Source organism: Oncorhynchus tshawytscha, linkage group LG12, assembly GCF_018296145.1.
Source record: "Oncorhynchus tshawytscha isolate Ot180627B linkage group LG12, Otsh_v2.0, whole genome shotgun sequence".
In the NCBI taxonomy this organism is placed as follows: domain Eukaryota; kingdom Metazoa; phylum Chordata; class Actinopteri; order Salmoniformes; family Salmonidae; genus Oncorhynchus; species Oncorhynchus tshawytscha.
In genome coordinates this window covers 49,207,405-49,221,126 of record NC_056440.1, presented here as the reverse complement: position 1 = coordinate 49,221,126, position 13,722 = coordinate 49,207,405, and the positions used below count along the sequence as shown (strand labels likewise).

At 40.7% G+C, this 13,722-nt stretch overlaps 1 protein-coding gene across 3 annotated transcripts in view; it reads left to right on the top strand.

Annotated features, from left to right (window-relative positions):
- The first annotated feature begins 2,030 nt into the window (after positions 1–2,030).
- fam184aa (family with sequence similarity 184 member Aa) overlaps positions 2,031–13,722 on the top strand; it is an 87,064-nt gene continuing 75,372 nt past the window's right edge. The window contains exons 1-3 of one of the 3 annotated variants that reach the window (XM_042330736.1): positions 2,031–2,128; positions 10,349–11,203; positions 11,865–12,000. In XM_042330736.1, the coding sequence (XP_042186670.1) occupies positions 10,394–11,203; positions 11,865–12,000 (946 nt within the window). In that variant the 5' untranslated portion in view covers positions 2,031–2,128; positions 10,349–10,393. Of the gene's footprint in view, positions 2,129–5,738; positions 6,234–10,348; positions 11,204–11,864; positions 12,001–13,722 lie in introns of those variants that run through there. The other 2 variants (XM_042330734.1, XM_042330735.1) reach the window with 2 other exon arrangements.

The following is a 13,722-nucleotide window of genomic DNA, read 5'->3' as shown; positions in this document are numbered from 1 at the left end:
CAATTGGTCAGACCAATGTTGAACAGTCCTTACCACGGGTGCTTCCTGCTTACGTTTCTGTCTATAGGCATGGAGGAGCAGGGGGAGGCGTGATCTGACTTGCCGAAGGGAGGGCTTTGTACCCATCCTGGAAATTAGAGTAACAATGATTAAGGGTGTTCTCTCTGCGTGTATTACAAGACATGATAGAATTTCAGGGAGCGTTTTCTTCAGATTTCCTTTATTAATGTCCCCAGCTACAATAAATGTTACCTCAGGATATGCGGTTTCCAGTTCGCACAAAGTCCAGTGTAGTTCGCCGTCATGGTGTCGGCTTGGGATGGAATATACACGGCAGTGACAATAACCAAGGAAAATTCTCTCAGGGGTAATTCGATCGGCATTTGATGGTGAGGTATTCCAGATCGGGAGAACAGAATTACTTAATTTCCTGTATGTTACCATAATCACACCATTATTTAAAGATGAGACATACCCCTCCACCTCTGTGTTTCCCAGAGGTTCCTAATTTCTGTCCATGCGATGAACAGAGATGGGGACAATATATCCAGAAAGAGCTATAATTACATAAAACAGAATATGTTACAGTCCCTTATGTCTCTCTGGAAGGAGATCCTCGCCCTGAGCTTGTCTACTTTATTGTCCAAGGACTGAACTTTAGCGAGTAATATACTCAGAAGCGGTGGATGGTTTGCTCGCTGCCTGAGTCTGACAAGAACCTAACTTCTCCTCCCTCTTCGACATTTTGGTGTAGCACCGGGAATTAATGGGGCTGCCTCAGGAAGTTCAAACAAAGGATCCAGGTCAGGGAAGTTGAACTTCTAAAACACATTTCTGGTGAGTGATCACCGATATAATATCCAAAAGTTTTCAGCTGTAGGTAATAATACTAGAAACGTTCTGAGCAAATAATGCAAGAAATAACACTCAACAAACAAAATACTGCAAAGCTGGCAAGGAGTTAGCAACAGGGCAACCGTGTCTGTCGACGCCAGTTGTTATTATTATGTTAATTAATAATTAGGGTGAAAATTACGGTTAAATGTGAGATCTGCACCTTCTACTTCTTCGAAGAGCGTGCTGTTCCCTGGCAACACCATAGACTACACTATGCACAACCAAAGGCTCTTTAAAGAGCCATCCACATTGCAATTGTATTCTTCTATTGACTTAGCTACGTCAACTGCATTCATTAAATTCTCAGTTTCTCTCCTTTTGATTTCTACTTCTCAGGTAAGGGTGTGATGTCTGTGCAAAAACAAAACAGGCTGTTTTAAGCCACCCATATTGATTTTTTTTTTGAACAATTATACACCCTATAATCCACACCTACACACTCATGTATCAATCTGATTGATGGATTGTGTTGTGAAGTAAGCAGACTCAGGTGTATAACTGTGGCTCCTTCCACCTTCAAAGAATAGGCAAGAGGGCCAACCATGGAGAATAGTAAGACACTTCATGATTTGTATAACTACGCTATAAATCAAATCAAATTTTATTTGTCACATACACATGGTTAGCAGATGTTAATGCGAGTGTAGCGAAATGCTTGTGCTTTTAGTTCCGGCAATGCAGTAATATCCAACGAGTATTCTAACCTAACAATTTCACAACAATTACCTTATACACACAAGTGTAAAGGAATGAATAAGAAAATGTATATAAAACTAATAGGTGAGACACCAGGTGAGTCCACACACAGATTCTCTTTAACTACCTTATTTTCTCAATAAGTCTCTCTCCTTCACTTCATCCCTCTCTACCCTTCTCCCTAAATCATCTAGGTTATATCAGCTGTGTCGGTGAACCCCTGGCGCATCTGAACTGGCTACATAGAGGGGACAGCATGATCAGAGGTGAGAGGTCACTTGGTTGGGTCGACAGGAAATATTATTAAAGAGATGATATACTTTGAAATACAGATAGAGATGCAGTAGTCCACCTCCTGATTATGACTGCTTAAACATGTTAGCATGTTTAAGCTTTGTGTTTAAAAAAAAGTATATCTCGTCTGCAGGTATGTTTTGAAGTGAGAGGATGCCAACCCCCAGTCCCGTCACCTGCTCTTAAGATAACTGTAACGATTGTCGTCGGGAGAAGGAGAAGAGGACCAAGGTGCAGTGTGGTAAGTACTCATAATACTTTTAATAAATACAAATACTTGAACAAAAAACAACATGACAAAACGAACAGTTCTGCAAGGTGCAATACACACAAAACAGAAAACAACTACCCACAACCCATAGTGGGAAAACAGGCTGCCAAAGTATGGTTCTCAATCAGACAACAATTGACAGCTGCCTCTGATTGGGAACCATACCAGGCCAAACACATAGAAATCTAACACACTGAACAAAACATAGAATGCCCACCCCAACTCACACCCTGACCAAACTAAAATAGAGACATACAAAAGGAACTAAGGTCAGGACGTGACAATAACCTTCAGGCCGACTGGGAGCCCAAGTCTGGTTTGGAGACACCATTATGTGAATTGAATTGCGATGAACTGAGAGATGCCTTCCCTGCTCTTACCTCTCTCCCGTTGTCTTTTATAATTATTTAACCAGTTAAGTCAGTAAAGAACTAATTCTTATTTATAATGACGGCCAAACCCGGACGACGCTGGGCCAATTGTTTCACATCCCTATGGGACTCCCAATCAAATCCAGATGTGATGCAGACTGGATTTGAACCAGGTACTGCATCTCAGTCTCTTGCGCTAAGATTCAATGTCACCATTCGGGAGCCACCTCTTCCTTCCTCTGTTTTTATAGTGCACACCAGATGTGCATTAAAGTACAGATTGAACTTGTAGTCACAGTTGAAGTCGGAAGTTTACATACACTTAGGTTGGAGTCATTAAAACTTGTTTTTCAATCACTCCATAAATTTCTTGTTAACAAACTACAGTTTTGGCAAGTCGGTTAGGATATCTACTTTGTGCATGACACAAGCAATCTTTCCAACAATTGTTTACAGACAGATTATTTCACTTATAATTCACTGTATCACAATTCCAGTGGGTCAGAGGTTTACATACACTAAGTTGCCTGTGCCTTTAAACAACTTGTAAAATTAAAAAATATGATGTCATGGCTTTAGAAGCTTCTGATAGGCTAATTGACATAATTTGAGTCAATTGGAGGTGTACCTGTGGATGTATTTCAAGGCCTACCTTCAAACTCAGTGCCTCTTTGCTCGACATCATGGGAAAATGAAAAGAAATCAGCCAAGACCTCAGGAAAAAATTGTAGACCTCCACAATTTCTAAATGCCTGAAGGTACCACGTTTATCTGTACAAACAATAGTACGCAAGTATAAACACCATGGGACCACGCAGCCATCATACCGCTCAGGAAGGAGACGCATTCTGTCTCCTAGAGATTAACGTACTTTGGTGTGAGAAGTGCAAATCAATCCCAGAACAACAGCAAAGGACCTTGTGAAGATGCTGGAGGAAACAGGTACAAAAGTATCTTTATCCACAGTAAAACGAGTCCTATATCGACATAACCTGAAAGGCCGCTCAGCAAGGAAGAAGCCATTACTCCAAAACCGCCGTAAAAAAGCCAGACTACGGTTTGCAACTGCACATGGGGACAAAGATTGTACTTTTTGGAGAAATGTCCTCTGGTCTGATGAAACAAAAATAGAACTGTTTGACCATAATGACCCTTGTTATTTTTGGAGGAAAAAGGGGGAGGCTTGCAAGCTGAAGAACACCATCCCAACCGTGAAGCACGGGGGTGGCAGCATGTTGTGGGGGTGCTTTGCTGCAGGAGGGACTGGTGCACTTCACAAAATTGATGGCATCATGATAGGGAAAATGATGTGGATATATTGAAGCAACTTCAAGACATCAGTCAGGAAGTTAAAGCTTGGTCGCAAATGGGTCTTCCAAATGGACAATGACCCCAAGCATACTTCCAAAGTTGTGGCAAAATGGCATAATGACAACAAAGTCAAGGTATTGGAGTGGCTATCACAAAGCCCTGACCTCAATCCTATAGAACATTTGTGGGCAGAACTGAAAAAGCGTGTGCGAGCAAAGAGGCCTACAAACCTGACTCGGTTGCAACAGCTCTGTCAGGGGGAATGGGCCAAAATTCACCCAACTTGTAAATAAGAATTTCTTAACTGATTTGCCTAGTTAAATAAAGGTTAAATAAATACAAAAACGAAGTCTTTATTTGAAATACTAAACCTATCCTGTGTTTATCAGATCAATCCAGATGAAAGAAATTAGATAGTGAGAGGAACCGGTTTTAGAGTATTTACATGATGCATAGGAAGTGTAGTGTACTGTTTAAAAAAATTATATTTCTGAATATATGAATTACAGATCAGCCTTTAACTAGTGAAATCATGTTTATAGTCTATTGTATAGTTACAATGTGTAACCATTGATGTCCCAGGGTCAAGATTGGTTAACACTGTTCATGTGTATAATTGTAATACATACAATGCAGACACAGGATCATTCAAAGACTGGAATTTGATACTCCTGATATTGGATATGATTGAAAAAGAATCTCAGACATTCATACCTGAACTGCACATTTATTTGACAAGGTAGAGTACATGATCAGTGAATATATTAAATGTACAGGCCACAATGTGGGGATCTTATGCATGGTAAAAACTACATGCATATAGGACTTGCTTTCTTGGCACACAGTTATATTCTACTCAATCCATTGGCTTCATTAATGTAATTCAAACAGTTTTGAAATTGAAACAACTGGCTATGATAGCTGAGGTTCATAGCTAGGTTCTGAACTAATATGTATACCAAATGTTTTAGGGTCTATACACAGATCGGCTACATCTTTGTATCTTTGTTTTTGTTTTTTGTGCCATACATTAAACATTTCATTTTCATTCAATGCATCACACATGGTCCTGAACTTTCTGAACACATAAAGCATAGTTATTTTTATCCTCCACTGCACAATAAGCAAGAAAATAGTTAGCTAGCTAAGTTACTTCATCTATCTGCATTGCATGGCAAATATCAGCAAGGCAAATTTACAAAATTGTACATTCATTTTGCAGTAAATGCTTTAGCTAGCTAGATTCTTTAAATCCACTGTTAAACAAGACGACAGCCTGGTTTGCTGGTTGTTTCAGGAGTCCATAAAACAACCATAATTACAATTTCATACTCAATTATTATTTTTCATTTACATACATACTCATGACACAACACCCATAAAGCTAGCAGGCTAATGTTAGCTAGTCAGCTAGCTTGCTAAATCGTGATTTTTTTGTAAATTAACTTCATGACAAAAGAAGATGCATTACCGTTTCTCTCTACATTAACTAACATATTCCTCTACGTTTTTTGCATGATTCGTTATGACGTCATAGTCACTTACATTTGCTTCCATCCTAGTATTTTTGTCAGTCATCTTTGCTGAAGAAAGTCTCCAGCCTTGGGTTGGGTAGCATAGCGTCAAATTCGTCATGGGAACTTTATATGCGGTTTGCATATAATTTGATTTACTTTATAATGGTGATTTACATAAAGTTGGGAAAAGTGTATATTTTTCACCGCCTCCCACGCACCACACAAAGGTCCCCGCCCTCTCCGCTTTCCATCCTTCCATTGAACATCACCGCGCGCCACCGCTTGCTCATGAACAACCTCCTGGCACCGTTTGCTCGTGAAAACCCTCCGGGCACGGTTTGCTAGTGAACACCCTCCGTCAACGCCCGTGTACATTCCTTCAACCTTGCGGGGCATTCCGTTGCGTTATTCCGTTATGCTGATGAAGTCGATCGTTTGACCAATGACAACAGCTGTGACGGGCCGGGCTAAATGTTAACCCGGCCCACATTTAACCCCGCCCCGTTCCGCGGTCTGCAGCGACGACCATCTGGCGCTCTTTGCAGTCTGCGCTAGGTATACCATCCTCTGCGATTGCGACTCCTATCGTACCGGTAAACAACAAAAGAGAATGCTACAACCACTACAAAACATTAGTTAACCTGGTTCACATGAACCGTTTTCTGGCTGGACCGTCGTGACAGTAGCGTGTGTCTGAAGATGGCGACTGGAACGGGTTGGCAGCAACTGTACAATTCCGCGTCTGGCAATCCATGTATTATTACTAGTACAGGGAAATATAATTCATCGAACATGTTTTACGAAGCAGGTTTAACGATGGAATATACTCAAGACCTGCACCTGAAAATGAGTAAGAAAATAGCACAGCTGACAAAGGTTTGTTGATGCGCACGTTGTCTTGCAAAACTGTCACAGTCCAGGCCAATGCATTTATTTGTCCTGCTGGCAATGGAAATTATGTAATTCATTATAAATTCACCTAGGCTACAGTGTCTTTGTGATATGATTAGAATAATTTAGTAAAGGATACGTTGTTATAGTGAAAAAAAGGCTACGTTGTTATAGTGAAAATCACACTCTTGATGCTGAAGAAAAGCATTTAAATGTCCCTGTTGGAGTGGTCACTCATCGCTAAGGAAATATACAATTCAATGTTATTGTGCCACCTAGGAACACTGCAATTCTGTTGAGGCCTGATACATTTGTGAACAGCAGGAAATGTATTGTCTTACATAATTCCTGAAAGATGGTCTGTTATATACTGTTTGGTTTATATAGTCATTCAATGTCAGCTACAGTAGGCCCTAAAAAACATTTATCTGACAGGATATTACTTTTGAATTGTGATTTTCTGTTACTAGCCATCAAAGTATTTACACTTTTCAAAATGTGTTGTATTATAGCCTGAATGTAAAATTGATTAAATTGAGATTTTGTGTAACTGATCTATCTATACACTACCCCACAATGTTAAAGTGAAAATTTGTAACTAATTAATTCAAAATGAAAAGCTAAATTTACTTGAGTCCTTCCTAACTTAGTTGCTGGAAAGGGAGGAAACCGCTCGGGGATTTCACCATGAGGCTAATGTTGATTTTAAAACAGTTGCAGAGTTTAATGGCTGTGATAGGAGAAAACTGAGTGTTTTAACAACATTTCAAGCAAACACAACACATCACTGAGTACCACTCTTCATATTTTCAAGCATAGTGGTGGCTGCATCATGTTATGAGTATGCTTGTCATCGGCAAGGACTAGGGAGTTATTTAGGATAAAAATAAATGTAATACAGCTAAGCACAGGCAGAATCATAGAGGAAAACCTGGTTTAGTCGGCTTTCCAACAGACACTGGGAGACAAATTCACCTTTCAACAGGACAATAACCTAAAACACAAAGCCACATATACACTGGAGTTGCTTACCAAAATTACATTGAATGTTCCTGAGTAGCCTAGTTACAGTTTTGACTTAAATTGTCTTGAAAATCTATGGCAAGACTTGAAAATGGCTATCTAGCAATGATCAACAACCAACTTGAAAGAGCTTGAAGAAATAAAAAATAATAATGGGCAAATATTGTACAATCAGGTATGCAAAGCTCTTAGATACTTGCAGTACCCCAAAACACTCACAGTTGTAATCACTACCAATCATGTAGTTGTAGTTGCTGATTTTAAGATGTATTGAATTGGGGTTGATTTGTCATTATTTACTTTTTAAATCCATATAATTTTTTCCCCAGTTTGACATTTGAGTATTGTGTGTGGATCATTGAAAAAAAAGACAATTAAATAAAGTTTAATCCCACTTTGTATAACAAAATGTGTAAAAAGTCAAGAGGTGTAAATACTTTCTGAAGACTGTAAAGATGTTCACATACTACACACCGATATATTAGTAAGGGGAATTCCATCATATATACAGAACTTTTTGAGTCTAATAAATTACTTGAAGTACTGTAAAAACAGGATAATATTTGGCGTAAATATTGGTCGTTATTGGCATCTTCATTGTAATGAAAAATTGTGATTATACAGTCATTTTTTGTATTATCAAAAGTTAAATACTCTGAAAGTTTTACTGCAGCATACTGTAAATTATGGTGTATTGGAAAATTTTGTGGGTGGGAAAATACTTGCTGTATTTGGAATGGTACTGTAATTCCACCCCACAGAATACAGTACTTTACTGTATTTTTTGGAGCGCCACTAGTGGCTGCATGGTATTGTTGTTTCTGGCTCATAAAAAATATTTTAGGGTGTGCCTTGTATGTAAGAGGCTATATTTGTTACTCCTGTGAGTGAGAATGCTATACCAATTTAACTCCTATGTGATTATAGTTCTCCATCAATTTAAAATGCTTAGGGGACAGATTGGAGTGGCAGCAAGACTTAAACCTTAAATGGTTTAGCATTTTGCCATGTCCCTTTGGTCTGTTTTGCCCAGTAGTTGCTGCCAGTTTGGAAGCCTTTGTTAAGGCCTCTAGAAGTGCAAGTGACATAAAACTCCTAATATTCTGTAATGTTTGTTAACACTTTACCTAGCAGCCAACCAAACTACTTGCACCAATCCCTTTTAATTACAGTAAAATACTATGAAATATAAACCCCTCCTCTCAACAAATGTCATTAATTTATTCATCCATTTTTTCATTAGTTCATTCCGAAAGTATTAACTTTTTTTCCTACAGTATAATACAGTACATTTTACAGTATTGTACTTGGTGTCATTACATAGTACTTGCTTTGATACTGTATTTATATTACAGTAAGTGTACTGTAATATGAAATACAGACTTTAACTGCCTCTGGGCTGCCTGTAAACTACTGTCAAATTCCTGGTAACTCCTTTACAGTGTTTTTTTAATGCAGCACCCAACAACAAGCTGCTTGCTTGGCTAGTGGGAATGTCCTGAGCCAGCATAGAAAGGATTAAGAGGTGTATCCTCCTTCGCACATCCTTATACCCATATGTCATGACAGCCGATGACTGACTTTGGCAAGTTGACACCAGCTATCATGGCTGTTTTCTGTTGTTTCATTGTTAAGATAATGTTGTGTAGCCTTTGACTAAGCATTCAACTAAAGAGAACATTTATGTAACAATATATCATTTCATATCCTCCAAATCTTTACTGATCAAATTCTCTAAATGCATCATTAGGACAATTGTTCTGATGCCATTCAACCAGTGCCAGTGGGGTACACGATACATGACATCCTGTGGTTGTATAGATGAAGGGCATGGTCATATTCATTAGTGCACAACGAATCATTTTGTAACAGAAAACGTTTTGAAATAAGAACAAGTTCATGTAGTCCCTCCCATTTTCCGTACATTTTATTTTGTTTGGTGTGTTGTAAATACCACCCTGGTGACGGTAATCAATACAGATAATTATATCCCTTACCGTTCTGCAAAAAGAATACAAATGGCAAAAATCATGCTTCCTTGTTAGTACTGACCATTAAGACCTTACATAATAGAGAACTTGGGTTTGATTATTGTGGAAACCCTCCTCTCCAACTGCTTTAGCTGCTGAAAAAGAGGAATAATCTTTTCCTAGTCTTTCCATATTTGGCTTGTATTCAAAAACTTGACACTAGTTTTACCAGACACACTACATACACTAAAGTATTTGGACACCTGCTCGTCCAACATCTCGTTCCAAAATCATGGGCATTAATAGGCAGTTGGTCACCCCTTTGCTGCTATACCGGCCTCCAATATTCTGGGAAGGCTTTCCACTAGATGTTGGAACATTGCTGTGGGGACTTGCTTCCATTCAGCCACAAGAGCATTAGTGAGGTTGGGTACTGATGTTGGTGAGGTTGGGTTCCTCAACCCAATCGAACACCTTTGGGATGAATTGGAATGTCGACTGAGAGCCAGGCCTAATCACCCAACATTTAGTGGCTGAATGGAAGCAAGTCCCCACAGCAATGTTCCAACATCTAGTGGAAAGCCTTCACAGAATATTGGAGGCCGGTATAGCAGCAAAGGGGTGACCAACTGCCTATTAATGCCCATGATTTTGGAATGAGATGTTCGACGATCAGGTGTCGAAATACTTTTGGTCATGTAGTGTATGTCTGGTAAAACTAGTGTCAAGTTTTTCTGTGCATGTGAGGAATGTTGCACACACCAGCAACATCTTAGACGAGGTAAACAGGCAGAGACGAGGGTGTGTTCATTGTTGTAAATCAAATTTTATTGGTCACATGCAGATGCTATTGCGAGTGTAGCGAAATGCTTGTGCTTCTTGTTCCAACAGTGCAGCAATATCAAACATGTAATCTAACAATTCAAATTCCACAACTACCTAATGTATCTAAAGCTTTTGTTTTTAATGAACAATTTCCTAATGTGTTAGTTATGTGTCATCTATGATTTACTAACTGAGTAGATATTCATTATAATCTTTTTGATGCTGTGAGGATTCTTCTTCTCAATCCTCATCATTTTCCTCTTCCTTGTCTTTTTGCTCTAGGTTATCTACGCCCTCAACACGAAGAACGACGAGCATGAGGACGAGATGGAGTCACTGCGGGAGGCCCACGAGGACGAAGTGCAGCACATTGTGACAGAGACACATGACAAGATCATGCAATATAAGAGCAAGATGGTCGACGAGGTTGACCTGAAGCGCCATCTGCAATCGTTGGAGGAGTCTGTGGAGCTGCACGAGCATATGAAGCGGCAGGCACTGGCTGAATTTGAGATGTACCGCCAGCGCATGGAGGACTCGCAGCTGTGTACCGAGGCACAACACACGCAGCGCGTGGTCTCCATGTCACGCGAGGTGGAGGAGATGCGCCGCGACTTTGAGGAGAAGCTGCGCTCCTTTGGCCAGGCACAGGCCCAGTTCGAGCAGGACAAGCGGAGGGCAATTGACGAACTACGCACCACCCACCGGCAAGAGGTCCAGGAGCTGCTCCACAGCCAGCAGAACCAGAGCGCCAACTCCACCGTGGATCAGGAGAAGCTGGCTGAGCTGCACAGGGCTGAGGTGGAGGCCCTCATGGAGCGAGTGGAGGAGCTGACCAAGGGCAAAGTACATCTGGTGGAGGAATACGAAGCCAAGCTCACCAAGGCTCAGGGCTACTACGAACGCGAACTGGAAGCCATGAGGCGCACACAGCAGCTGACCGCTGAGAAACTGTTGGCCTGGAAGAGGACGGAGGTGGAGCTGAGGAAGGAGTTCCAGGTGCAGGAGGCAGTGCTGCAGAGGACACTGGGAAAGCTCCGGGCTGAGCTGCAGAGGGCGCAGGAGGAGGCGAGAGAAAGCAGGGACAAGACCAACAGGCTGCAGGCTTCCCTCACCAATGCAGAGGGCACCATTAAGGTAAAATTCTCATGCATATTCATGTGTGCCGTTTTGTGTCTGCAACCCTGTTTGTGTATGTTTCCGGTATGTTTCATTGTACATGTATATAATTGCCTACACGTAGAAGCGGCAGGATTTGCAGGCAGAGACAAATAAATGGGTTATCAATATTTATTTCCAGACAATGTAATAAACTATAGCCAAATCATATTTAAGAGGTTAATTTCCTTGGAATTAACTAAACTGCCCTGTGCTTCTCCGCCCATGCATATAGTCTACTCTATTTAATTGAGACCACACATATAGGCACACTTTATCTCGCATGCCCAACTAGGAGAGGAGAGTAGGGTACTGAACTTCAAGCATCGAATAATGAGTTTAGATCGGTCTGACCATCAACTCCTGCCTGCAGCATGAAAAATGCAGATTGTGCCGCAATGATGACTGGTTCTCTTTTATCCCTGGTAGTTTGTTGATTGATTCATGTCACTGATTGGCCAGATCTTCAATTTACCAGCTGTGAAATAATCACAGATTTATATGGGAAGGATGAAAATCAGCAATACTTTTGACCTCAAAGTTGAGATTTGAAAAAGGGTTTACAAACTAAGCTACAGTACTACAAACTAAACTACAGTTTTAATGCGTTCTTGTTTCTGTTCTTGACCTGATATCTCAGAACTTGCACAAGCAGCTGGAGGAAGCCATCCAAGATGGGGAGATCTGGGTGATGCAGTTGAAGGACACGGAGTATGAGCTGGAGGGGAGCCGAGATCGAGTGCAGCAGCAGGCTACTGAGATCCTCCACAAAGCCAGTGAGATACTAAACCTCCATTTAGCTTGAGAGTTTGGATAGAGAATACTAATCTCTGGTATTTTGAATTGTTTTAAATATGTTCAATATGTATTGGTAATTGGCTGGATACTCCCTGTAGGTTTGTAATTGTACGTTTTACTGGTATATGGGGGGAGAGTGAAATATAAGGTTGTCTGACCAGATAAGAAAACATGTTCTTTTTTGATGAAAGAAGGTTAGGCCTAATTAAACAAAAAAACGCACAGTTTATTTGTGTGCTTATTTTCTTCCATATTCGCACAGGACTAGTATTACTAGAGAACATTGGTTATGTAATTATTACCCCAGAATGTCTGTTATTCCATAGGATGATTCGTACGGGATTCATTTTTTCCAAACTGCCCCTTTGTAATTCTATATTTTTTTCAATAAATTGCCTAGAGGTTTTTTATTCCAGGTGTGAAGATATTTCAACATGTCCTGGCGATAACAGTCTACACTGATAACTCAAGCTTGGCTTCCAAGTTTCTAAACCATACAAAACCATCTTTGTCTATTTGAATTGAGGAAGTGTGATCATAATCATTATTTCAGTGATCCGAGGTAGACATCCTAATTGACCTCCAGCCTGCAGATGTGAGCTAAACAGAGCACTTGCACTTCAAATCGTATTTGTCACATCTGCCAAATACAATACAAAGAGTTAAGAAAATATTTACCAAATAAATAAGTCATTTTTAAAATAAAAAGTAACATAATAACAATAATGAGGCTATGTACAGGGGGTACCGGTACCGGGTCAATGTGCGGGGGTACGGGTTAGTCAAGGTAATTTGTACATGTAGGTGGGGGTAAAGTGACTATGCATAGATAATAAACAGCGAGTAGCAGCAGTGTAAAAACAAAAAGAGGGGGGTGTGTGTCAATATAAATAATCCGGTGGCCATTTGATGAATTGTTCAGCAGTCTTATGACTTGGGGGTAGAAGCTGTTAAGGAGCCTTTTGGACCTAGACTTGGCGCTCCGGTACCACTTGCCGTGCGGTAGCAGAGAGAACAGTATATAACTTGGGTCACTGAAGATGTGTTTTTAGGCTATGGATGAGAACTTGAACTTGTTATTTAAGTTTAGCACAGTTGGAATGCTGCTTTGCAATCTATTAACAGCAAGTGTGGCACTGAATAGGGGCACAAACCAAGAGGTCAAAGAATTGTCCATAGAGCTCCGAGACAGGATTGTGTGGAGGCACAGATTCTGCGGTAGGGTACCAAAAAAAGTCTGTAGTATTGAAGGACACCAAGAACACAGTGGCCTCCATCATTCTTAAATGGAAGAAGTTTGGAACCAGCAAGACTCTTTCTTGAGCTGGCCACCCGGCCAAACTGAGCAATCTGGGGAGAAGGGCCTTGGTCAGGGAGGTGACAAAGAACCCGATGGAGCTCTATCAGAGTGACCAGAGTTCCTCTGTGGAGATGGTTGCTCTTCTGGAAGGTTCTCCCTTCTCTGCAGCCCTCCATCAATCAGGTTTTTATGGTAGAGTGGCCAGACGGAAGCCACTCCTCAGTAAAAGGCACATGACAGCCCGCTTGGAGTTTGCCAAAAGGCACCTAAAGCACTGTCAGACCATGTGAAACAAGAATGTCTGGTCTGATGAAACCAAGTTTGAACTTTTAGGCCTGAATGCCAAGTGTCACGTCTGGAGGAAACCTGGAACCATCCCTACAGTGAAGCAAGGTGGTGG